General features: G+C 39.5%; 3 protein-coding genes across 3 annotated transcripts, besides 24 other annotated features; 1 reads left to right on the top strand and 2 right to left on the bottom strand.

Annotated features, from left to right (window-relative positions):
* Nucleotides 1-916: part of a mobile genetic element that runs on past the window's edge.
* Nucleotides 908-4,320: a mobile genetic element.
* Nucleotides 1,388-1,441: a tandem repeat.
* Nucleotides 4,316-4,319: a direct repeat.
* Nucleotides 4,320-4,573: a long terminal repeat.
* Nucleotides 4,320-15,736: a mobile genetic element.
* Nucleotides 4,322-13,433: a mobile genetic element.
* Nucleotides 8,174-8,252: a tandem repeat.
* Nucleotides 8,498-8,535: a tandem repeat.
* Nucleotides 13,445-15,482: a dispersed repeat.
* Nucleotides 14,503-14,552: a tandem repeat.
* Nucleotides 15,473-15,736: a long terminal repeat.
* Nucleotides 15,484-15,737: a mobile genetic element.
* Nucleotides 15,737-15,740: a direct repeat.
* Nucleotides 15,737-17,252: a mobile genetic element.
* Nucleotides 17,253-17,515: a dispersed repeat.
* Nucleotides 17,287-17,325: a tandem repeat.
* Nucleotides 17,516-17,540: a mobile genetic element.
* Nucleotides 17,541-17,868: a mobile genetic element.
* Nucleotides 17,869-17,898: a tandem repeat.
* A 760-nt stretch (nucleotides 17,899-18,658) lies between these two features.
* On the bottom strand, nucleotides 18,659-19,240 carry EKO05_0001806 (uncharacterized protein; the record flags this gene model as incomplete). The annotated part of the gene is made up of 1 exon (XM_038946789.1): nucleotides 18,659-19,240. The coding sequence occupies one exon, from the start codon at nucleotides 19,238-19,240 to the stop codon at nucleotides 18,659-18,661; it is 582 nt and encodes a 193-aa protein (XP_038795275.1).
* A 1,074-nt stretch (nucleotides 19,241-20,314) lies between these two features.
* On the top strand, nucleotides 20,315-20,725 carry EKO05_0001805 (uncharacterized protein; the record flags this gene model as incomplete). The annotated part of the gene is made up of 1 exon (XM_059635760.1): nucleotides 20,315-20,725. The coding sequence occupies one exon, from the start codon at nucleotides 20,315-20,317 to the stop codon at nucleotides 20,723-20,725; it is 411 nt and encodes a 136-aa protein (XP_059491743.1).
* A 2,283-nt stretch (nucleotides 20,726-23,008) lies between these two features.
* On the bottom strand, nucleotides 23,009-24,498 carry EKO05_0001804 (uncharacterized protein; the record flags this gene model as incomplete). The annotated part of the gene is made up of 2 exons (XM_059635759.1): nucleotides 23,009-23,769; nucleotides 23,826-24,498. 2 exons carry the CDS (start codon nucleotides 24,496-24,498, stop codon nucleotides 23,009-23,011), a joined length of 1,434 nt encoding a protein of 477 aa, XP_059491742.1.
* Nucleotides 23,424-23,455: a tandem repeat.
* Nucleotides 23,861-23,900: a tandem repeat.
* Nucleotides 24,499-24,911: 413 nt separating the features above from the next.
* Nucleotides 24,912-24,950: a tandem repeat.
* A 517-nt stretch (nucleotides 24,951-25,467) lies between these two features.
* Nucleotides 25,468-25,496: a tandem repeat.
* Between the last annotated feature and the right edge of the window lie 95 nt (nucleotides 25,497-25,591).

Raw genomic sequence — 25,591 nt, 5'->3', positions numbered from 1 at the left:
CACATAGTCTATAGAGAAGGCTATGCCTAGTATAAGAGAAGAAAAACTAAAAGACTTCTACTTCTACCCCTAGAACAAGGCTACAGCATACTAGACTGAAATCTTAAGACTACTAAAAGAAGAAGAAGAAGCAAAAGCATATAAGACACAGATGTAATAGAAAGTAGGAAGTAAATTGCTAGCTATCTACACAGACGCTTCTTCTATAGAGAAAGGCCTAGGCATAGGAGTAGGAATTACAGTCCTAGACTACAAACAACAGCCTAAGGAAATCTACACTATAAACTATAATATTAGTAAAGGCTAAATTGTATATAATAGAGAACTAGAAGGTATAATAAGGGGCTTTAAAATTGCAGCTACTATAGCTACTACAGCATAAGACATCTAAATCTTTACAGATAACTAGGCAGCAACTCTAAGACTAAAAACTCCTTTAAACAAACCTAGACAGGCCTAGCAAATACACTGCATAAAGGCAGCTAAAACTATGAAAGACAAAGGAGCTATAATTAGCCTTAAATAGGCCTTTAGCCACTAGGACATTATAGGGAACAAGAAAGCAGACTTTCTAGTAAAGAAGCAATAAAAAAGAGGCCTACCTCTAACTTAACAAGCATTGCTATAACTAGAATTTAAGTTAAAGTTATTATAATAGATAAGTAGGAATATAAACTAGACACCTACACAGCTAAAGCAATCCTAAGGAAAACAGACACTTACGCAGCAAAATACTATCTAGGACTAACAAATAAGATAAAACTACTAAAAAACACTAAAAGAGAGGTAGCTAGCGCCTATTACTAACTAAAGGATATAAATATAACAAAGTATACCTATATAATATATAGAAGGTAGATAATAACAGATATATCTATAGCTACGTATAAACAATATAACACCTTCTTGTTAGATAATATGCTTAATGTGTAAAGATGATGATAAAGGGGATTTTTTTAATAATTATCTGTCTTAATGGCTGATTTTATGTGTGTATGCCGCTAGCCCCTAAGTTAACCAAGGTTAACCTTAAAACCCCCAACTTGGTTTAGTAAGGTTGGTTATCTAACACACCGCCTTAGCTTTAAGGCTCCTTAAAGCTAGACATAATTAGCTCTTATTATACCTCTAGGTTAGTAAGCTTTTAGTTAAGTAATTCTATCTAGGTGTTAGCTGGCTTTCTTTGTTTAGTATGTTTCCCTAGTCCTAGCTGCCTTAGGAAGGTTACCTACTTGCTTGCAGGCAGAGCCTTTATAAGTCTGTTAGCTAATATCTTAGTAGATAGGACATAGGTTACTGTTATAGTGCCTTTATTTACCTCTTATTACAGCTAGTAGTTATAAATGTCTATATATTGTAGTTTAGTTTAGAGTTTTATGACTTCCTTATTAATTAATTAGATAGTCTAGGTATTATTATATTAAATAGTAATTATTAATTATAAGAGGTGTATGCTAAGTTCTAATAATAGTTATAAGATAAAGATAGCTTCCTTAGCTACCTGTGCTAGGGCAAGTAGCTCTACTTTAGTTGTTAACGTAGTAACTGTGTCTTGTTTATTAGCTTTCTAGGTAATAGGTCCTCTGTATAGTTTAATAGTATATCCTTAGAAGCTCTTCCTGTTAAGAGTATTATTAGCAAATAATGCATTACTAGTAACTACTAGGTGCTTGTTGCCTCTAAAGGTAAGGGACAGGTCTTGTGTTCCTTATAGGTATAATAGTACTTAATCTACTGTGTTATAGTGCTGCTGTCTAGGGTTAGTTAGAAACTGTGCTAGCCTAGATGTAGCAAAGGCAATGTTAGGCCTAGTAGTAACTGCAGCAAAGAGGAGAGATCTAATCTTTCTCTAGTATTTGTTAATTTCTAATACTGCAGCTTCCTCTTTATTTAGTAGAAGCTTAATACTTAATATTAGTGTCTTATATTATATGTCTGTCTTATGTGCTAGGGAGCTAATTTTGTTAATATATAACGCCTGTAAGAGGAGGATCCTTAGGTTATCTTAGTCTTAGGTTATCTCTACTCCTAGGAACTATTATAGATTGTTTCCTTCTATAATTAAGTATTTGTTAGTAATATAGCTAAGGGCCTTGTCCGCCTTATATCTTCTAGTTAGTTAATAAGCTATAATATTATTTTCTATATAGAAGAAGGTAGTAAGTCTATTCTTAAGTAAGTAGTAGGGTTTATAGGGAACAACTGTAAATCTATAGCTTGTTAGAGTAGATATAAATTCCTTCTGCTAGAGGAGTAGAGAGATTCTTAGTCTATATAGTGCCTTGTGTAGCTGTAGGACTATGCCTAGTTTCTAATACCTACGTAGCATTCTTATATAGACCTCTCTGTTAATTAATATATAAATAAAAGCAGTTACAATATTAAACTGCTTAAGTTCTAGGTTATGTGCTGCTAAAATTGCTATAAGTATTCTAAAGGACCTGCTAGCTAGTGTTACTGTGTAGGTATCTTTAGAAGTAATGTTTTATTACTAGTTACCTTAGACTACTAGTTGCGCCTTATATTTAAGTAGGTAGTAGTTTTTATTAAGCTTATACGTATATACCTACATATAATTAAGTATCTAGTATCCTACTACCTTAGTCTTTATTAGGGGTACTTTAGACTATAACTTTATGTTCTAATAGCTGCTAAGGTGTTCTTGCTTAGCTTCTTTAAACTATTAGTAAAGCAGGTAGTCCTCTAGGTTTAATTGTGCTGTTAGCCCTAGTAGGAGTTAGCTTTAATAAGGCTTAAGCCCTTTTTTTAATATTTGTTTTAATTTAGCCTTATTAATATTATTGCCCTAGTATATGCCTATGCATCTGCTATATATACTAGCTATAAATGCAGCTTTCTACAGGATAGTTTGTAAAGTTCCTTAAAATTACGCTAGCGTTAATTCTAACTAATTAGCAGTTAACTAGTGCTACCTGCTAACTCCTAATTAGCTGTTACCTCTTGCTAACTAGGATAACAACAACATGTTTATCAACAACGTAACTAGTAGTAGAGTTAGAGGAGGAGTTATATATATATGTCTAGCTTTCTGTCTATTATTATATTCTAGTTAATCTTCTGTAGTATTTAAGTGTGTAATAGTATTATCCTTATAGAATAACTAGATTTTAGCCTTATTTTAGGGTAGAGGCAGAAGCTCTACGCTTCTTGTCTATGTTGCTATCTCTTTAAGAGTGCTGTGCATAAGGTTGTCTATTAGGTCCTAAGTCTAGCTACTAAAGACAGTATCCTTATTAAAGATTATATCTCTTATACTAATAACTTTTACTAAGGTTAGAATCTATATCTAATATATATTTAAGGATTAGTATCCTACTAGGTATCCTACCTATGCTCTTAGGTCTAGTTACTAGAGTTATAATTTTACTTAAAGGGTGTTACTTATAAGAGTAAAGGCTTTATATCTATATACTTTTAGATATGCCTTGTTTAGTTTCCTACTTTATATATTTAGGCTAGCTAGTTAAGCTATATAGGTAAAGAACATATTATAGGGCGTTTTCTAGTTATTTAATAACCTTAGTATTTAGTTGTGTAGGTATACTGCTGCCCTTATAATCTCTAGCTATATTTCCTATAGTAGGTTTACATCTAATCTTATAGTGCGTGCCTTATCTTTTATTACACCCCCTAAGTATTTAGCACCTCTGTTCTGTGCTTAGGTGTCTAGTGTAGAAGGCTTAAGCCTAATTAATTATGCAGCGCACTATCTTAATACTTCTAGTTTTATTATAGTAATTTTACTATTACACTTAATTACCTTAACCTAGATCTTGTATTATTTTAACAGGAATTGTGTAAGAGTGTCTAGGAAGTAGATTAATTATCTTTTCTAGTTAATTATCTTTAAAATAGAAGTCCTAGAGGAAGCTAGATTGCCTGTTAATAGTAAGCAATTAGCTCTTTTTCTTAGTAAAGCTTCCTTCTTTATATAAGTAGAAGTTAATTACTATACGTTCTCCTAGTCCTTTAGTACTTATTTGTAGTATTTAACTAATTTACCTCTTAGTCTTAGCTTGTCTGTAAGTATTACATTAGACTGTAGTAATACCCCTAACTCTTACCCCCTAAGATTATTAGATAAGGTGTTTAATAGTAGCAGCTCTAGAGTGCCCTATTTGCTTGTGCTATAGCAGAGTAGTAGTAGTCTTAGGTATTTAGCTTTGTGTTAATTATATTACAAATGCTGTCTATAGCTGTTCTCTAAGTACCTATTATCTATGTTGTTTATCTAAGGATATAATAGCTATGTTGTCTACTTATCTAAGCTAAGTTAGATCTCCTTTTGTGTGCTACTAGTGTTCCAGTATAAGTATCAAAGCATCTTGTTAGCAGGCACATTAGGAAGAATACTTATCATTATCGTTGTTAAGGGTTAAAGAGACGAGTAATACAGTAGTTAAATTCCATAAGTAAGGGTTACTAGTTGTTGTCGTAGGTGTCCTGCCTTAACAGTTCCTGTTAAGGTCTCTTATACCCCTCTGCTAGCCAGATTACGTACACTAGCTAAGCATCCTAGTTCTTACTAAGGAAGTTACTGTGTGCACCAGCATAAACCTCCCCCCCCTAAGAGCTTAGCCCTATTAAGCAAATAAACTAAGTTAAAACTAAACTCTAAACTAATCACTAACCCCCCTTATTACTCTGCTCGTTCCTTTCCCTTGCTGCCTCCCTGTTTCTGCAATCTTGTTAAGGCCCTAGTTTCCTAAGTAGGTTATTAACTAGAGTCTCCTAATAGCTTAGGGGTAGGAAAGTCTGGTACGTGTCTTAATAAACCCTAGTCTAAGGCACTGCCTAATTCGTATGTCATCTAGGTAGTAGCCTCTGTTGCCTTAACAGTTAGACTGTTAAATAACTTATTAAGAGCACCCCCCTGTGTATGCTGTCTGTTCTATAACTCCTATCCTTTCTTTTATTCTAGTACTACTCCTTTGTTAGTAAAGAAGGATTAATTAGGGATACCTAACTCTTTATTAGCTCTAAAGCAATGCTTCTTAGACATCTTTACCTACTGCTAATGCCTCTTTACTATAGCAACGTTGTTATCCCTGCTCTTCTAAAGAAACTTTATAAGCTCCTTGTTATTAAGACTAAAAATGCAGAGTATCTCTTGCTAGACTAGATAAGAGTTGTACTAAGCCTAGCAATAGATAGCTTTAGAAATCTAGGAAGAGAAAGTTAGTGCTATATCTGCTAGGAAAGCATAGGGAGCACTACTATACTTATTTAAATAACCTAACAGTAATAAGGGTTCTAGCATAAGCATCTAATAAGAACTGGCAATGTCCTTATAAAATCCCATCTCTAGAATCTTTATAGTTTCTCTGTCCTCTGTAACCAGCACGTACTAAGGGAGTATAGTTCTGCGCCTTATTATAGATAGTCTAGTAGACCTATATAGCAGTGCTAGGTAGAAGATCCTAACATCCCTATACTTACAAGGATACTTCTTCTACTTAGCACCTACTACGTCTTGTGCTAACTTAGGGTAGTTATCTATATCTACCTACCCCTTAATATAACTATTACGTTGTTTAATTCTATTATCTTTCCTCTAAGCTAAGTATTCTAGAACTAAATTGTAGAAGCCTTCTAGAGCAATAGTGTAGTTGTCTGTATCTTTATTGTTAAAGGATACTAAGCCCTATATTATGTCTATTCCTCTACCTAACTCTATAGTGTTGTAGAGGTTGCAATCTATATACTTAAAGAACGTCTAATCCCTAGGCTTAGGGTATTTAGTGTAGTATAGGTAGGAGATTAAGTTAGTTTATTAACAGAGTACTGCATAGTAAAGCTAGTACTGCAGATTGCCCCTTACTAGCTGTTAGATAACAGAGTAGTATATAATCTTACACTACTCTAGGTTAATTTTGCTATACTTTATATAAGTATAATAGTTATATATGTTAAAGTATTTGTCTACTATTTTCTAGAGTTCTAGATTGTTTTAAAATATAGAGGCAAACACAGAGACTACAATAGTGCCCTTCTGGTTTAGACTGTCTGCCTTAGCTTAAAAATGTTAAGATAGGTGCTTAGAGATAAAGTTACTCTAGTTAAGGTTAAGTACTGTGGGAACTAGGCAGAATTAATAGGACTGTAGACTATCTATCGTGTTTAGTGCACAGAGCTGTTCTTAAAACAGGATCCTAGTTTTTAGGTTACTTTTCTACTTTCTCTAGCTAGTCTTATTCTTGTGCATTAGTATAAGCAGGTTAGATATTATAGTAGTGTTAAGAGTATAGAGTAGTAAGCTAAGTTTACTAGCAGTGTACTAGGAATAGGGAAAGTAAACTTATAACAGGTTAACTGTATAGTAGGTAATTGTTCTTCTACTAGCACCTTCCTCCTTTTAAGTTTCTCCTCCCTTACAGCACTCTTAGACCTATGCATCTAGGAGCTTTGCACGCTCTAGATCCTTAAGGAGCTTCTAACTAATCTTTCTACAGAGGAGAATAAAGGCAGATTAGCTATTAGTGCATTTGCACTTAGCGCTATCCTAGATATTATTTATTATGTCTTTACTAATCTCTACGTCTTCCTGTATAGACTGAACGTCTAATATTAATAGGTAGTTAACTTTAGGGCTTATAACGTCTTAAAATAATCTAAATTCTAATAGCCTAATTAACAATTGTTCCCTAGTCTAATAGTCCTCTAGCACTAAAGTGACGGAGCTAAATTGCGTTCCCCTAGACTGTTAGTGCTCTTAAATTGCATCTATTGTGCGGCGCTGCTTTCCTGTTTTATTAACACCTAACTTAAAGGCTATCTAGTTAAGGTTATTAGGTGTTGCAGACGACAGGTCCCTTTAGTGTTCTTGTTTAATGCTTTTAATAACATCCTTAGGGAATTTGTTACCTGTTAGGAATAGCTTTGTATTAGTCTATGGCCTTGTTAGAGTAAGGGATAATCCTCCTAGGGAAACACTTAATTAGCCTGCGGTCCTTATACTTGTTGCTGGCTTAGTAAGTAACTATAACCTAGATAGTAATGCTAAAGAGGCTAGTGTCTAAACTCTGTTAAGAATATACTCTAGCGCCGCTTATATTAGTATAAGGAAGTTCTTAGAGCTAAACCTTATAGCATTTAATACTGCCTACTCCTAAGTAATCCTTTCTTTTAGCAAGTAGGGTGTCCTAACACCTTTTAGGTTAAAGATTAGTACTAGTAGTTAGGTCTTCTACAGTGTAAGTGCTTACATCTACTATTAGTATATTTTTAAAGTTAGGTCCCTAGTTAGGAACACGTTCTACTCTGTTGCTTTTAGCTTTAGTACGCCTTTACCTAGTGCTTTTACTTTTACTATAAGTAGGTAGGTCTTGTTATTTAGGTGCGTAATAAAGTTTATTATTTCCTACTAGAGTATAGTAAGGGCTTAGTAGACTGTATTCTAGTTACTTAAGTTATAGAACTTGTCCCTCCTCTTTTATAGTATAGATAGGCGTTAGTAAATTACTAAGTTAATAAACTTAGTAAGGTTGTTAGCGTCTACTTAGTAGATATAGTATGTAATTAAGTTAAGTATTATATGCTCTATAGTAGACTGTAGGCAGTATAGTGTTCCTACGTTTACTAGAATGTTTTTACTATTCTTATTTTTACAGATGTACTTTATAGCTTATGCTATTTCTGTTATCTTCCTCTAGTTGTAGTCTGTTGCTAATTAGATTGCTAGGTATTAACTATTAAAGTTGCTTATGCCTCTATATTATGCAGCTAGGTTTAGGGTTTACTAGATAATGTCTAATATTAAGTGTTTTATAGCTGCTAATTTGTTAAACTTAGTAACTGCTGCACTTATCTAGAAGTTAAGCCTTTCCCTTTGCGCCTATAGCTCTCCTTAAGTAATCTCTATTATAAACTAGCTAACTGTAGACCCCTCTATGTATAGCATTAGGATATTAGCAACCTTAGTAATGTTCTTACTCTTAATAGCCTTTAAGACTAATAACTACCGCACTACCCCTTCTTCTAGTTCTAGCTCTTTCTGTGCAATTGCCCTTTGCTATAACATTAAGAACTTTATATGTAGTTAAGTAGATATAAAGAAGTTATAAGCTAATGTTGTAAGGGAGAGAGTTAGAAGTAACAGGGTGGCTCTGCTTTAAGAGTGTCCTAGGCAGCTGTAGGCCTGCTTTTCTTCTGCACTTTTACTTGCTGTTTATGTTTTTTACTTACTATTTATAGTTTTACTTACTTACTTTTACTTGCTATAATTATTAATTGTTTATAAACAGTTGTTTTAGTTATAAGCTGTTAGCTTGCACCTTTCTCTGTACTTAGTAAGTGCCTAGGCTAAGTTATTTTTACTAGCGTTAAGTTTTAGCTAATTAGGAGTTAACTAGTAAGACCTGGCAACTGCTAATTAGCTTGTGGCTTTGGCAGTTAGGATGTTACCCCCCTATCTTCAGTAGTCCGTCCTATAGACTGCACTGCTATTCCTTATTATTAGAGTCTAAATTAGACAAGTTATTATATATTTTGTATTACAGTCTTTTGTACTATATAAGAGGTTAAGAGTAGATTTTAATACTTAGTAAATTGCGACTAGCAGGTGTTCTTTCCTTACCTGCTGGAATAGGGGTGCGCAAATTCTTAGCAGCCTTATTTTGTCTGCTCTGTAGAAACATATCCTTATAGTTTTAATTCTAGGTATCTTCTCTCTATACCTTTATAAGTCCCCTCTCTTCTAACTAAATATCCTCTAGTAAACGCTTATAGAACTTCTTTATTCTCTACCCTAGTACTGTATGTAGCATGCTGGTTCTGTTAAGGTCTTTAAGTAAATAGGTGCCTCTGTCTAGCTACGTTCTATTAAGTAACACTTAGTATAGCCTAAGCTACTTCTTTCTTAACTTCTTATCCCTAGACATGTTAATTTGTCCCACTAAGTCCTATAGTAGAACCAGGTCTCTAGGGTTAATCTGCTTATGCTAAACTTTGTTGTTATTGTCCTAATATTCCTTTTTTAACGCTCTTAGTTAATTAGTTATGCTAACTGCATCTTTTAGGAACTAATCCTAGAGATCCAACTGCATAGCCCTAATTGCGAGTAGTTAAGCCCTGTTCTTAACCTTCTAGAATAGTAGTGTTTGCTATGTTAGTAGTAACAGTTTAATTAGAAGAACTAGGTTCTAGCTAGTAATAAGTTAATATGCTAAGTATCCTATAGATTGTATAGAGATCCTGTTAGCTAAGAGCACTATTAGGAGGTTGTCTACCTATAACCCCTTAAGCTTTACAAGTGCGTTAATAATAGGTTTATATCTACCCTCTACTTTTCCTATTACTTAAGGGTTATATGTGGATGCCTGTACCCTCTTAATCCTGTAGATTAAAGTAAGCCTCTTAACTACTTTAGTAAAGTCTAGTCTGCTGTTAACTATAAGTCTTCTTGTAGTACTCTACCTATAGACAATGTCTTTGTATAGGAACTTTGCTACTGTTAATAACTTATTATTATAAAGCGCCCTTGCCTCTATCTACCTACTTAAGTATTCTCTAGCTGTAACCAGGTACTAGAAGCCTCTGCTTATTAGCATGTGCACAACGTTAATAGTAACTAATTCCTACAGTGTATAGGAGTAGGTACTAGTTAGCATATCCTTTATAATCTTAGTTACTCTAAGTTAGCACTCCTTACACGTAGAGATTTTCCTCTTAACACTCCTATACATGTTAAGCTAGTAGTACTGTTAAGAGACTATAGAGAATACTGCGTTTATGCCTCTATAACTAATAGTTTAGTAGATATCCTATATAACTGCTGTTTAGATATCTACATTATTAACTACACGCCTAATAGCAATATTCCTTAATATTTTTTAGAATAAGTAGCTGTCCCTCTTAAAGAAGTTTATAGCTTTCTTCTTCTAAGCCCTATACTCTTTCCTGCTTAACCTAACTAGGGTCTTTAGGGAGTGTAGAAAAACAGCAATATCCTCTAATTCCTAGGAGTATTCCTTTCTTAGAATCTAGGTAGTCCTTGTGTTAACCTGGTTACCTAACTCTACGTTTGCTATTAGGTTTTTAATAAACTCTTTAACGTTAGATTTAGGTTTGTCTAGGTTCTCCTATCTCTCTAGCTTTAGGTATCTTAATAGTGCGTCTACAACTATATTTATCTTTCCTAGTACATAGCGTATTTTAAAGTTCTAGAGTAGAATTGCAGCAAGCATTCTGTTTAGAACTAAGCCTAGAAGGTCTAATAACAACCTGTTTAGCTAGGTAATTAATATTTAAGTATTAGTCTTAATAATAAAGTGTATACTATATAGCTACATCCTAAACTTCTTAAGTACCTAAATAACTGCCTTGCATTTAAGCTTTGTTAAGTGCTACCTACTTTCTGCGTTAGACTAGACAGTGCTTTTAAATCTGCATAGGTGTTATTTTCTGTCTAGGCCTATTTGTTTAAGGCATGCTCCTGCGCCTTTATTACTTGCATTAACTAAGAGAAATACTAAACTAGGATTTTTATAAGATATTGTTATAAGCGTAGGTGCGTTAATAATATGCTCCTTTAGGAGTAACATTAAGCTCTATTCTGCGTTGCCCTATTACTATACTGCGTTATTCTTTAATAACTAGAATAGTAGCTTTGCTTTTAAGGCGAACAAGGGTATCTAGATGTAGTAGTAAACTATAATTCCTATAAACATCTAGACCTCCTTTAGGTTCTAACACTCTAGCTAATTTGCAGTTTTGTTAACTTTCTTTTGTGCTAGATATTGTCCTTCTGCTAAAACTTTATAGCTAACTACCCCTAATTAATCGTGTCCCTAGTAGCATTTAAGTCCTAACACTATACCTCTAGCTCTTTCTATGTCTATAAGGACCCTGTCTAGTTGCTAGATGTGCTTAAGCATATATCGCCTAACACTAGGTAAAGCCTCCTTACTATTATAATCTGTCTTTTGACTACTGCTAGTAATATTATTAAGAAAAGGAATTGTATCTAGCTAGTAATCCTTAAGAATCTTTGTTATAATTCTTTAGAAGACAGCTACTAAGTTAGTAGCCCCTTAAACTAGGGTATATAATTATAAAAGGCTAATTAGTGTTATAACTGCTGTTATGTCTCTGCTGTCTTTGTGCAGTATTATCTAGTTATAACTAGAGAAGAAGTCTATAAGTAATATAATTTTACAGCTAGTAAACCTCTTAGAGAACTTGTCTATAGTTAGAGGGGTTCCTATATCTTAAATAGAGACCCTGTTTATATGTTAAGCGTTGTTAATAAACTAGAATCTACTGTCTTTCTTAGACACTAAATGCTATAGGTTTCTGTATTAGCTGTTGTTTGCTTAAGTATTCCTTATTCTAATCTTTTATTTAACATCTTAATGAGTTCTCCTTCTAGACTTCTTATAATAGGGAAGGTCTTAACTTACTAAGCTTTGTATAGGATTGTCCTAATCTAGTATAGAGGAGAAACCTCCTTCTAAATCTGCCTAGATTTAGAAAAAGTGAAAGCTATAGCTGCTTCTCTGTTTAGGATTATTTCCTTAAAGAGTGCTATCTCTACTAGGAATAGAGTATTGCCAAACTTCTAATCTTTTATTCTCTAGGGAGTGACCCTTTTTCCTCTTAGGAATAGGGTATATTGCCTTTTAAATAAGTAATTAAAAGGCCTAATATTATATAGCCTTAAACTAAGTATTAGCTGCTGTTGTTTATATGCAACTCTTTTCTAGTCTTCCTAACTAAGTTCTATAGGTTTATTAGGTTATAGATTATTAATAGGTTAAACTTTTACCCTTACTTATTTATAGAGTGTGTTAACTTCTTAGTTTTTAAGTATTTTATGCTAACCTCTTGTCCTTAATAATTATAAGTTTATTTAGGATAGTAAGATAAGGAAGTCCTTATCTGCATGTACCTGCCTAGGGTCCCCTCCCTTAGAGATCTATTAGAGGCTGCTAGCATTGTTCTATGTAAAGATAAAACTACTTAGGCCTTTTAAGATTCCTAAATCTATAGTTGTACGTAGGAAGTAGTAGTTTACTTCTACTAAGTAACAGAACTTTAGTGTTATTAGGTCTTTACTAGTATTAGAACATCCCAGCCTAATTAAGGAGTTCCCCTAACTTTTCCCTTATCCTAGTTATGCTTAACTAGGGTAGATTAATAAGGAGATAGGTCTAATACAATAAAGGTAGCGTTCCTTCTACTGTTATTAGATATAATATAGCACGTAGTTCTTCTAAAAACGTTGTACTGTATAGCTAGTCTTACTAACAAGCACTATAGTGTTCTAAGGATAACTAATCTTGTTAGGTTCCTTATAAGTCTGAAGTGCGTTAAGGTTGTAACTTCTTTAATCTAGACTAGGACATTCTACAACGTTCCAACAAATAGATCTATGCTACTATTAGCCATAATAACGGCCTGCTCTTTTCCTATTAGGTATGTTATTTCTTTGTACACTATTCCTAGCGCTTAAGAAGCACTAAACCTTATTAAATTTATCTAAGCTTCTGTGTTAATTAAGCAGCTAACTATATATAACCTAACGTAAGCCTAGTATGTTAGTAAATCTTAGTACACTAGCTTCTCTAACCTAGTAGTTTCTATAGTTTTTACTAGCTTATTTAGAGGATCTTTATTATCTTATGTATCGCTGTGTGCTTCTACCTAGTAGCTCCTGCAAGCATTCCTCTCTAATCTAACGTTAAAGCATTAAGCCCTACTGCTCTTAATTGCAGGGTAATTTTCGCTAAACTTAGCGCTAGTGCAGACCTTTATAATTTCTAGCTAATTAGTAGTTAACTAGTAAGACCTGTTAACTCCTGATTGGCTTAAACCCCTAGCCCCTAGGATTGCCACGTTGACGCTCCTGCTAACTATTAGGTTAGAGTCTAACTCCTTTATAAGCTTCTGGAACATTACTTAGATATAACCTTAGGAGACTAAGTCTCTAATAATAATATCTTGTACTTCTTAACAAAGAATTGCAGTTAGAATCCTGTTTTTAGATAGTTTAAGTAAGTCTGCTATTCTATTATCTAAGCTAGTTATTAAATACTTCCTCTTTTACTAATTTAATAGTAGAATAGTTTCTAATACCCTCTCTTATAATAGTAGTTTAATAATAGCATACAGCTAACTATAAGGCTAACTAGCAAAAGGTATTATTTACTTACTCTCTATTAGCAAAGGGCTTAACGCTAACAAGTCTTTAATATCTACTACTAACCTATCTCTAGCATTATTGTATACTTACTTAACTGTAGCTTATTAAAATATTAAAGGTCTTTCTTTCCTAACTGCAGCTCTCTAAGCTCTTTCTAGGACAGCATTAACTTAGCAGTTGCGTGCCTTATCTAACCTAGTTACTGCGTTTAAGGAGGAGCTATCTTTAACGTTATATGCCCCTTGTATAATATCCCTATTATTAATATAATTAAGACTATAAACTTTATAATAGTCCTTGTTAAGGATTTAGAAGTTCTAAAAAGATTGTAATAACTTATAGTCTAGCTTGTAATTATCTATTATAGTTAGTGCGCTAACACTCCTAATAATCTTTCCCTGTACGTCTAGGCCTGGCCTAGATCCATACATTACCCCTCTAGGCCTAGAGTCTACACCTTTAAATAGATCAGGCTTAACTGCAGAGGCTGGCTAGTCTAGGACATCCTGTAAAACTTTAAAGTACTCTTAAATCTTCTGTTTTAACTAATTAAGTTAATAAGTAGGTAGGACAGATCCTTAGATAGGTTTAATTTAATAGTAAGTAGGACTAAAGTAGTATCTGTGTTAACTATCTTAGTTAAGTTAAAAACTACACTACCCTATACAGGTAAGTGCTCTGTATAATTCACACTTATAGGCTTAGTAGTTTAGTTCTCTATATATGTTACAGGAGTTATTATACTCTCTTCCTTAGGAGTAGTTTACCCCTTATCTTAGATTAACGTTCCTAGGTGCGTTAGTACTGTAAGAGCTATTGTTCCTTTCCTAGGTAGCACTAGCTCTAGTTACTTAGGAAATAAAGTAAGCGTAATTAGTAGGAGACTAAAGGATCTCTCTTATCTAATTGTTAGAGTTTATAAGGGTGCTAACCTCTACTAGGGATAGCTTCTATCCGCCTATTGCCTAGATAAGCTCTTTAACGTCTTTATTAACACTAGGAGGTAGAGGTGTTTTGCTCTTACTACCCTAACTAGCTAGTTAATCCTTAGCCTAGGTAACAATAGACTTAGCGTTAATTAGCTCCTTAGTGCTGTTTATAAGGCGCTAGGTTTCCTTAGTATATTTATTATCCCTTCTAAGCACTAATTTCTTTAAGCCTTAGCGCTGCTTATACCCCCTTTTTATAAAATTATAGATGTTATTAAGTATAAATAAAGATTAATCCTTTATGTCTAGTCTGTTTTACATATTAAAGAGGATAAGGTCCTTATTAACCTTTAGCAGTCCTAAGAAGAAGTAGTATCCTTCCTTAGAGGTTAGAATTTAATTATTCTTCTAATATATATTACTGTATACTATAAAGTTAGTATAGTAGTGTAATAGTCTAGGGAAGGCTTAAGAGGTTTCTTTAATATAGGCTTTAAGGAACACTTAATTGCCTATGCGTTAAGCAGTGTCCTAGTCTTTCTAGTAATCCTTTATAGCAATCTAAAGCTTAACCTAATTGTCTAAAGCGTATAGTTTTAGGCGTTTAATAAACCTTCTACAGTAATTATAGCAGTAGTTAGGGAGGACCCTAACCTTCTGCTTGTTACTTAACCCTCTGTTTTCTGCTATACAGTTATAGTTATTAAGGAACTCTATAACCTCCTTTCTATTAAAGGATAGTTAGATAGACCTTCCCTTTATTAGAATAACAACCTAATAGCTGTTTCCTGTTAGGGAAGACAGTGTCTCTATAGAGTCTAAAGGGTTATCTATAGTAGTGTACATTAATCCTTAGTAGTCTATTATATTAAGAAGATAATAGTTTCTTATAATTAGAATAATCTTAATTGCTCTGTCTGTTGGAGCAGCTTAGTCCCTGTCTTTTATGTTCCTCTTGTCCTAAGTCTAGAGGAATAGGGCTGAGTAGAACTGTGCGGATGATGTATATAATAAGTATTAGAAATTAGACTAAGATAGTCCCTTAGCTAAGGCTTTTCTAGGTTAACTAGATGCCTGCCTTGTTTTAAACTTGTTTTTCTTGTTTTCTAAATAATAGGTCTGATAGTAACGTCCTAGTCCAGAATTAACAGGATAATTCCTAGGCCGTGCCCCAGCCTTCAGAGTGGCAGATATTCAGATAATAACGTCCTAGTCCAGAATTAACAGGATAATTCCTAGGCCGTGCCCCAGCCTTCAGAGTGGCAGATATTCAGATAATAACGTCCTAGTCCAGAGTTAACAGGATAATTCCTAGGCTGTACCCTAGCCTTTAGAGTAGCAGAATTTCAATGTTGCCTGCTATACTGTGCCCCCTAGTTAGGTTACTATTTTGTTCTAGTATAAGTATTAAAGTATCTTATTAGCAGGCATATTAGGAAGAATACTTATTATTATTATTGTTAAGGGTTAAAGAGATAAGTAATACAGTAGTTAAATTCTATAAGTAAGTGTTACCAGTTGTTGTTGTAGGTGTCCTGCCTTAATAGTTCCTGTTAAGGTCTCTTATACCCCTCTGCCAGCCAGATTACGTACACTAGCTAAGCATCCTGGTTCTTACTAAGGAAGTCACCGTGTGCACCGGCACACTAGATGCCCTATCAACGTAGTTATTAGAAAGAGACAAGGTTGTAAAGTATGTCTAGGTACTATGCTACATTATATAGTATAAGAGTAGTTAGTTAGCTTATATTTAATAGATAGAGATAGACAGTGCTATATCCCTATATCTATACCTAGGAGTTTCCTACCTATAGGTAGTTATTTAATACAGGTAGAGTAAGGTCTTATATCTAGCCCTTGTTATCTATAATATAGATTGTTAATGCTAAGTTAAAGAGAAAGGAGTTCCTAAGAGGGTAGCTTAGTAGCTCTATATTATATAATTCTTTAACTAGACTTATATTAATTATTAATATCTTCTATCCCTATAGTTATTCTGGAGGTGCCTCTAGTATTTAGGATGTCTTAATAGCTAGTGTCTTAGTGTAAGCTTGTTTTGCAGATCTAACCTAATCTTAAAGGTTAGTATTTTGTTCTATTGTAAATTATACTATCTTAGCAATTCTATTATATAGAGTAAACTATTCTAGTGCTTTACCTTTATAGATATAGTAGTAATCTTCTAGTCTATAGCGTTGTCTATAAGCAGGGCATTTTACTTCTCTAGCTACTGCTGTATCCCCTCTTAGGGACTGCTTAGATATAGTTATTTAACTAATATTCTGTTTTTAATAAGGTCTTCTCTAACTCCCCTATGTAGTAGGAGTAGATAATACGTGTTTAATAATATTAAAGGTATCCCTGTTAGTGTCTAGGGTAGATTTACTACTAGTAGTAAGAGTTAAGTTGTTCCCTGCAGTAAAGGCGCCCTTTTACTATCTCCCCTTAGAGTAGTACTTACTTATATACTCTTAAAAGCGTTTTATTATTTCTTTATAAGTTATATTTTATTCTTATCTACTATAGTCCTAGAATGTTATTACCTAGGTTAGCGCTATTTTTATTACTAAATCTAAGAAGTCTTAGACAGTGTCTTATATATTATATATTTTAGCAACACTCTCTATTTTAGTGTTAGTTACAGTATAATTATACTTAAGGGGCTAGGTATTCTAGCTCCTAGGTTGTCTTATTAGTTTAAGGGCTACTAGGTATTAGTAGCGTGCGCGTAATTGTTCTTCTTTAGCATTAATACTAACTATATGTTTAAGGCTAATAAGCTATATTTAAATTAATTTACCTAGTTAGCAGTAGTTCTTTATAAGGTAAGGTAATACTAAGCTTTAGATAAACATTACTACCTTGTCTAGGTTAGTTTGTTCCTTGTAGTAGTCTCTATCCTCTATCTTGTAGGATTTAAGGCAGCTCTTCTAATAGTTATTATCTTCCTTCTATGCCTTTAGGCTGTTAGCTAATAGTTTAGATAGGATTTCTAGAAGCTAAGGGTTTCCTTATTTATTATTACTAAGGGCTAGCCTCCTCTTATAGTTAGTAATGTCTAGGGTGTTAGGTACTTATAGCTTAGTCCTTAGAGAGATAGTCTAATTTAGGTCTATCTTCTCCTATACGTCTAGAGAGGCGCAGTAGGTCTATAGTTAATATAACTAAGATATATAGGTTATGTAATCTATAAGAATTATTATTAAATTATATATTATTAATAGCAATATATTAAAAGGGTATTTTAGTAGTGTTAGTAAGACTCCTAATTGTTAGATAATATGCTTAATGTGCAAAGATAATAATAAAGGTAATTAATTAATAATTATCTGTCTTAATGGCTCATTTTATGTGCGTGTGCCGCTAGCCCCTGAGTTAACCGAGGTTAACCCCAAAACCCCCAACTTGGTTCGGCAAGGTCAGTTATCTGACACTTCTACTTAGCTATAGAGAATATAGAAATGTAAGAAAAATAATGTAAGATAGCCTATAAGGACAAAGGCTTTTAATAAGACTACTACTACACATAACCTAAGGAATTCTAGCTACTCTAGCTTTTATTTTAGAGACAAGAGTAGGCACACGCAAGTAGTACCTACAACAAACAACAGACACCTAAAAACCTTAGTTAAACTTCTTAGAGTATAGGCTCTTACTACAGGACTTTAAACACGCATTTACTACCCCCTTTTACAAACACGCTCCTTAAATTACTAGAGTGGCTTAACTGCTCTTGTCTTATATAGTCTTAGACTTACACAGGACGTTAAACTTATTAATCAATCAATCAATCAATCAATCAATCAACAGCTTCTCCTGACGAGAAGCTCACAAGATGATGCAACGCATACGCCAAAAGATACGAGGTATCTGCAAGGACATGAACCTCTGTGTATCCAACCACCAACCCGAAGCCGGGTGAGAGCGGAACAGATCCAAATGCGCAACACAGAGCAAGAATCACAGGATCAACAATGGAAACCCAACCCATTTGTGCAAACTAACGATACCGATGAAGACGAAAACAAGTGTGTTGTGAGTCGACAAGCCCCCCTGCAGGACGCAATTTAATTACATATCTTGTTGTATCTGGCTCTCCTCACGTTTCTCGAAAGAGGCGTCCCATTACCAGATGGACAGTAGTGGAGGTATTCGTTGTACTAGAAGATTATGTATCGATGGTGAGATGCGTATGGTATCTATCGATGGCAAGAGTCTGGCTCAGGTGCATCGGCTGGACTTGAAGGAATTGATGAACGTATGTGACTGCAATTGAGATCGCTGGGCATGTCGTTGCTGGGGGCGTGATTGAAGGTGAGGCTGTCTACAGCCGTGGAGACGTACACAGCCCAGTCGCACAATCAAAGAGAGCGTAAACTTATAGGTGGAGTCTTTCAGGTCACTCAGCTCGATTAATTGAAGTGCTTGGCCATGGGTATAAACCCTACCGGCGACTCCAGCTCGCACGTCTACTACTTTCCTACACAGATGACGTAGACCTCGGCGCGCCGCTAAACGACAACTGATGTCTGCTGGACGTCGTGGGAGCCTGCATATGATGATAACTCTACTGCATTCCGCATCTCGCCCTGTGCAAGCGGCGTGAAGCAGAGACCGAGCTCGAGGTCAAGGAAGGCCATTCATGGTCCCATAGGTGATCGTGTCCGGACGCCCACAGCTCATCGGCGGGTTTATCGATGCGCTCATCGGACGCAAGAACGGCAAAGGAATTTTTGTGCGCTGTGCTACCCGCTGCTTTGCTGTTGTCTGGCGAGGGTAAAGGGCAGAGCAGGTGATAGGCTTCAGAGAGGCGCTGGTTGAACATGGTGTGCCGGCGAGTCTTGGTCGAGATCTCACCGTCCTGCCTGCGCTCATGCTGGGCGAACAATCTCGTGGCGTGGTGACGGCAGTCGAGAGCCAGCTTGAAGTCGGCGCGCACGTCTTCTGGCACCCGGCGACTTTGGCGATGTAGCTCGTTGACAGCTTGTTCGAACTCGAACAGGCATGTTTCTGGTGATTGTTCTGTTGTGTGCGGCACAGCTGGATGGCTACAACTGTCGAGCGCCCACCGTATGAAAGTGTCGGTTGCGGGCTTGTAGGCGGCTACAAGCCTGCGTACGTTGATGAGGAAGTCGTTCTCTTGGTTCATAATGAGTGAGTAAACAGTGGTCACCTTGTATGTTGTGCGAGTGCGCCTATGGTTGCGTAGGCTGGAGGTTATGAGGCTTCCCTGCTTTTGGACTTTCCTTCACTGCGACCAGCTTCCCTTCACCTAGGCCAGCGCGTCCTTCCACGGCCGTTGGGAGAACCGTAAAATTAGCATGCGTACTGCGAGCATTGAAATCATGTAGATTCGCGTGCAAATTTCATCCAGGATACGAATAACCAAATATCGTCATCAGGAACAAACTCAACTCTGTGTAGAAAATGGACAGCTCCACCATCATGTGTCGCCCACGTCAGGGCAGAGATGGAGAAAGCTTGGAAGCTGTTCACAGAAAGAAGAGGCATTGAGATTCACGATCATATATTTATACTACTGGATCGGATCCATCTCTCGAGATATAATTGTGAAATCAGGTGCCCTGAATAAGGTTTCGTGCCAATACAGCTTTATCGACAATGTCGGTCTTGGCGACGAAGATACAGGATGCCAATTCTGGGCGCGCGCTTCCGCCCCGCCGCGCACATCTCGCCGACCCACCACCTTAATATGTTCCCCGCACATGCACCTTTCCGCCACTTCCCTTTCTCTCTACTGATGCCGACTGCGACGATGTTGTTGGTGACAAGAATGACTTGATGACGGCCTCGAAAACTGAGACACGGAATTTCCTGCAACTTCACGACACTGAGGCAACACGGCCGACGAGCGATATCAGCTTCATTGTGTTAACAGCCCGTCTAGCTCCATAGGCTTTAGAAAAGGCAACGGTCTTGCCTTGCTGCTCCTAGCTCGCCCTATCGCTACCCGCGGGATAGCGTTGTCGACTCGCAACGACCTGACGACTTCACCGAGGACTTCTTCCTTCTAAGAGGCTGTGGGTCCTAGGTTCTGGCACAGCGGTGAAATAGAAGCCACGTCCTACTGTACCAGGTAACAGCTAATACTCCAGCTGTTACAGAAGACCACGAAACTTTTTTTTTACTAGGTACTGTCAGAGAGTTATGCCCTTGTATCTCATCAGAGGCTTGGCTGTGCAGTGAAACTGCCTTGTGGGATATGCGCACTTTTACATCTCTTTCCTTAATCACGGGGGATCACCTAATACCCACAGTCCACCCGTTTCGCAACCCAACAAACGACTCGAGATCTTTCCGAAAGAATTGCGCTAGCCGTAACCAAGGCCCGGGTGAGTTCTTTCAGATTCAGCTTCCCCATCAGTTTATAACGAGTCTCAGTACATTCAGGGTGCAGTTTGAGCTAATACATCGAGATGTATTTAGCGATATACCTCCAGAACCTTTTATTCCACCGCGACGAGATATGAAAGAACTCAATCCTCGATCGTGGGAATCGCTGGATGATATTGGCGCCCATAGTTCTGTCATTGATTTCATTTGCGATCTTAGTCTAGACGTTGGAAGGCCAGGTCCTAGAAGTGTCGACACAGTCCCGCCTGAATTTACTTAATTGAATAATCGCCACTCAGTGCATGGAGATGATCGCGCTGAAAAATCTCTACCTCCTCCTCCTCCGGCACACTCATCACATAATCTCTCAGTCGCCGATCCAGATCCATATCCACCCCATCAGACTGTCTTCCTTTTCTTGCAACTCATCAAGGTTCTGTACTGGAATATCTAGCTCTGAAAGTTAATTTTAATAATCCCCTATGATCGTCCGCAAAGCGGTTTTCAGATCTTCCTGCAGTATCGTTGAGAAGACTGTAGGCTTAGCCCTCGCTGCAGCCTGTCGTTGTTGTGTTGCAGGCAGTAGCTTATCAATGCGATCTAGCTCGGAGCGATAGGTTCAGTACTGATGCTTGCGCGTTGTGCGCCTACGCTTTAGTAGCTTGAGGAGGTTGAATTCATCTATCTCTTCCAAGTCATAGTTCGTTCGGCCTCTATGCATGAATAATGCTGTCTCATGTGTTGCCTTTATCGTTGATTAGACATCTTTTTTTAGAGATGGACGATACCTACGTTCTAGGGCAGGGGTTTTAGCAAAAGTATTTGAAGTGTTGAATGCAGAGGCTTGCGGCTCTGCAACTTCGGCTGCACGTGAACCGCTGCTCGACGACGGACGCGAGCTTTGAGTGGGCGCTGCCATTAAGTCGTCCTGCGCTATGCCTAAATTTTGGTTCGAAGTTGGTGTCTCGGTTGAATCACTTATGTTGTTAAAAATAGGAGTTTGTCCGCTCTGCGTGGTAGTGTGCCTCTTGGACGGACAGACACGAGCTTTGGACAACAAAACGATACGATAGGTATACTCCAATTGTGTTAGTTCTTTCTCAAAATGCCATGTGCCTGGCCGACGATGTAACAAAGGAAAAAAGCTGGACACCTCAGACAAACAAACACGAGTCTTTGCGCACAGTGCTAGATCGTGCAGGACTACGTCCGAACCTCTCTGATGGATAGCTCTGGAAAAAAAAAATTACAAGAATTTCAAGCATTCCTAAGGGAAGAATATGCACTATACTAGGCTTGGTGCTCTAGTATATCGAATCTTAGTAGTTTATCAACGCAGCTTGGACAGACAAGACCACCATGCTGCTGCGTGAAAGAGCCTAGTCAAATATGTAAAAATCCCCGAATGCCGAAAGTCAAGACATATTCAGCATTCAGACCGCTGACTGGAGCTAGGATACACTGCGTGGATATCCGAAACTAAGCCTGCTCTCAGTTCACAGCTCTGCAGACTCTCATCTCACCCTCAATCCGATCTCATACGATTTACCCTCCACAAAGCACAGCAAAATCACCGCACCAGCCAGCGAGCGCATCAAAAACAATGTTCGTTTAACCTCACTCATAGGCAAAAAACATACAACAGCGGGTATTCGCTAGTGGTCACCCACCTAACTACTAATCCGCCGGTACGTTGCTTAAATAGGGCTGAGCGAACGGGAAGCCTTGTTTTCAACGTCCTATGGTCGTATGTGGAGGTTTGGCAGAAATGTATCATTTATAATCAAAAGTTGAATATTTGAAAATCGCACACAGCTGTGCGCACTTTGTGTTCTCAGCAGGAACCAGGGCTCGCGATAAGACAACAAGCAGCGCGATGCTGGAACCACGAGCCCTCTGTTACCGTGTACCACAAGTGCACCCTCCCGCCACCAACCGCAGCAGGAGAGGTCGACAAAAACAAGCCCAAGCGAAGAATCCCAGCACGGTGAAAAGAAAGCGCAGAGCACGGGGGTCGTCTCTCTATCATGGACGACCGAGGTAGAAAAACGACTTTCTTTGCCCCCCTGTGACCAGCACCCGGGGACGCGAAGACCACTTGATGCTAAGAGGAAGGCCTTGATATCCACAGGAGTCAGGATCTCAGTTGGGTGCCGTGTCGGCGCAAGCTGAAGCCTGGACTCCGGACACGACCAGCGAGGCAGATAGTCTCTCCCCGTCTCCCTGATCAGCAGGCAATTTGGGACAGAAAGACCACGTAGCGCTAGAAGAGGCTGGGATTCGCAGAACAATAAAATCCCGATTGGTGCTAGCCTGGACATTGTGCGTGGGGTTACTACGAGGTTGGGTAGAGCGTTGCCTTACGGCCTGGGTGATGACGCGTTGCGGCTGGCTTTAGGAATATGGGAGGTAACTAGTGTATCAAGACCATGTTCGGGGTCATGAGAGCATTGAAGCAGCGCCGTGTAACAATCAAGATCAAATGTAGGTGTGCAGGCTGTGCTATCCAAGGTCGTGACTTCATCATTCAACACGTCAACAGTACGCAACACACCGCAGGCGCTCACGACAAACTCAAGACGCTCCAACGCCTCCCCACCCCTCGATACCCACCTTTCCCGGCTCTCCGAGCCCAACTGCCTCTCGCCCACTTTACGCGCCGCCAGTCCGGGGTCCTCTGTGTACTCCCACACGGACACTTTTCCCACGTCAACAGTCTCCGCAATCTTACCGTTTCTAGCATGTCCAGCTTGTCAATCACAGCCTGGTATGACTCATCGGACAGGTGTTCAGCCAGGTCTCTCGCCTCACACCTCGCGTCCTCGACTGCAGATGTGAGGAGACGCTGCACGTCGTCCACGGTGTCCTCCTTCAGCTGGGCCACGTCTAATTTGTAATCCTCAACGATTTCCGAAAACTCCAGCTCCGCATGGTCCCGCAGTTGTCCGCTCTCTTCGAGCGCGTCTTGATACAGGCCTTGGAGCTGAGGCTGGATCTGGGGTTGGAGCTGTGCAATGAGCTGGGTGAGGAAGGACTGGCCCAGGGGCGTCAGCTTCGGCGGTTGGGACGTCTGAGGGCCGCTCGAGGACAACGCAGGATCCGAGGTAACGAACAAGGTTGGGAGAAGTGCGGGGAGAAGTGCTTCAAGGGCGTCTGGAAGATGGCGCTTGACTACATGGCTGATGGCTTGAAATTGGAAATCAGTCTCTTCACATTCTGTCGCAGTTCTGACCTTGTCAGCCACCGGGGACGAGGCGCACTCGGTGGGCGAAGGGGGAGCTTCACGGAGGACGCGTTTGCGGGGCGGCGACGAGAGTGTTGAATCTGTGGTGGCGAGTGCATTAGATGCGGAACGTGGAGGGTAGGGATGAGGGACCCACCTTGATTGGGCCGTTTCGTGACTGCGTCGTGATAAGCAGGAGGGGCAGGAGGGGCAGGAGGGGCAGGAGGGGCAGCAGCGGCAGCAGCGGCGTCCACAGGGCTGACGACAGTCCAGTCGGCAGGCCGCAGCCCTTGTTGACGGTAGTAGTCGCCGAGAGGATAGCCGGTGGTAAACAGCCTGGCCTGCCCCTGGACGAGTTGCTCGAAAGGCGCTCGCAGGTCCTTGTGCAGCCAGCCGTAGTCCAGCGTGATGTGCACCGCCGTTGCCCTGGCGAGTTGCGCGAGCCGGCTGAAGGATTCTTCGAAGCCGGGCTTGGGCGCGATGGTCTCCAGAGCTGGACACCACAGTGTGCAGGGGTTCTGGAGGCACAGGAAGAGCGTCATCATCTCAGGGTCTGCGTCTCGCGCAATGCGGTCGCGGCTCGCTTGTGGCAGCGAGCCGGTAGCAGCGCCGAAGGCCGTCGTGCTCAGGTTGTCAGCGTCGTACTGCGCAGCAAATGTGTGCATGTCGTCGGCGCCATCAACAGCTACGGCGACTCTGAGCGCGATCGACGCCTGCTTGCGGCCGCGGTGGTACCTGAAGGTCAGTTCACAAGGGCAGAGCGACGAGGGCTCTGCCGCTGGACACGCAACTACAGGAAAGACCCTCCTGCCGTCCTTGGGTTTGGTCATGGTGGTCAGCTCTGCGATACCCAGCTGGCCTCACTCACCGCTCATGTCCCCTTGCGGCGAGTCGCGGCAAGGTCACCCGCCCACCCAGGCTTTGTCACAAGCAGCCTTGACTCTGTCGTAGCAGCAAACCGCTCGCATGCACCGCTGCCCCCGCCGTGTCGCGGCCAGTGCAGGCCTGAGAACCACCCCGATGACGGCAGAAAACCGGCGCCTGTGCCAGAGCAGAGTCGCCGTGCCCACTGCGCGCCAAAGGCCTTGTGAAGTTCGCAAGGATGATGGACTGAGTCAAACGACCGGCCGCTGACACGGGAGGCGCAAGCGGTGACGCAGAGCGACGCTGTTCGACGTGGAAGTGTTGATGATGTCGGTCGTAGAGGGTCGAACTATCGTAGGAATGGTGTTGCAGGGAAGGTGTGGAGGTGAAGGTGTTGTGGAGGTGTTGTGGAGGTGGACATGTCGTTGTGAACGTCGCGGGGGGTGGCTGGTGCCCGAGAGCGCGCGACCGCGCAATCACGTGAACTTGGCACGCCAACAGAGCACAGACCACCCTGCATCACTCGACACGTAAAGCTGACCATCTCATAGCCGTGAGCCAGTCCTGAAGGCACTCGACTTTGCAATCATCTACGCCACTAGCTCTGTATTAAAACTGTAGCACAAAGCGTGTAATCTAGATTGCTAAAGGCGTTGTTTGGGTGTGCTAAGCGCTATGTTCGGCCGCTGGCTCTGACAACAATGCGCCGATCAACTCAAGATCTACTCGCTTATGTCATCCACGTCTGCTTATGTAACCAGAGGCACAACACTCCAGTTTTCTAGTGGATATGCAACGGCTCCAAATGCAGTCTGTAGCTGGCGTGGAAATAAACGCTGACCATTCGATCACATGTATTAGTGTATCAACTCTGACATTTGAGTTGGTGGCTACCGGTAGAACACGTCGTAGCGGCGGCCCTTCCCGTACACTTGCGGTATGGCACGGCACGGCACGGCACAGCCCCTACATTTCCCTGCCCGACAGTTGAGTAAGCAGACCTTTCAGTTGTTCGTGAGACTCCGCCACTAGAAAGTAGCATTCTCTCCAAAACATGAG

This window comes from Ascochyta rabiei, chromosome 3 (assembly GCF_004011695.2).
Source record: "Ascochyta rabiei chromosome 3, complete sequence".
Classification (NCBI taxonomy): Eukaryota; Fungi; Ascomycota; class Dothideomycetes; order Pleosporales; family Didymellaceae; genus Ascochyta; species Ascochyta rabiei.
Note: the sequence above shows the minus strand (reverse complement) of the source record. Positions and strands in the feature narration are given on the sequence as shown.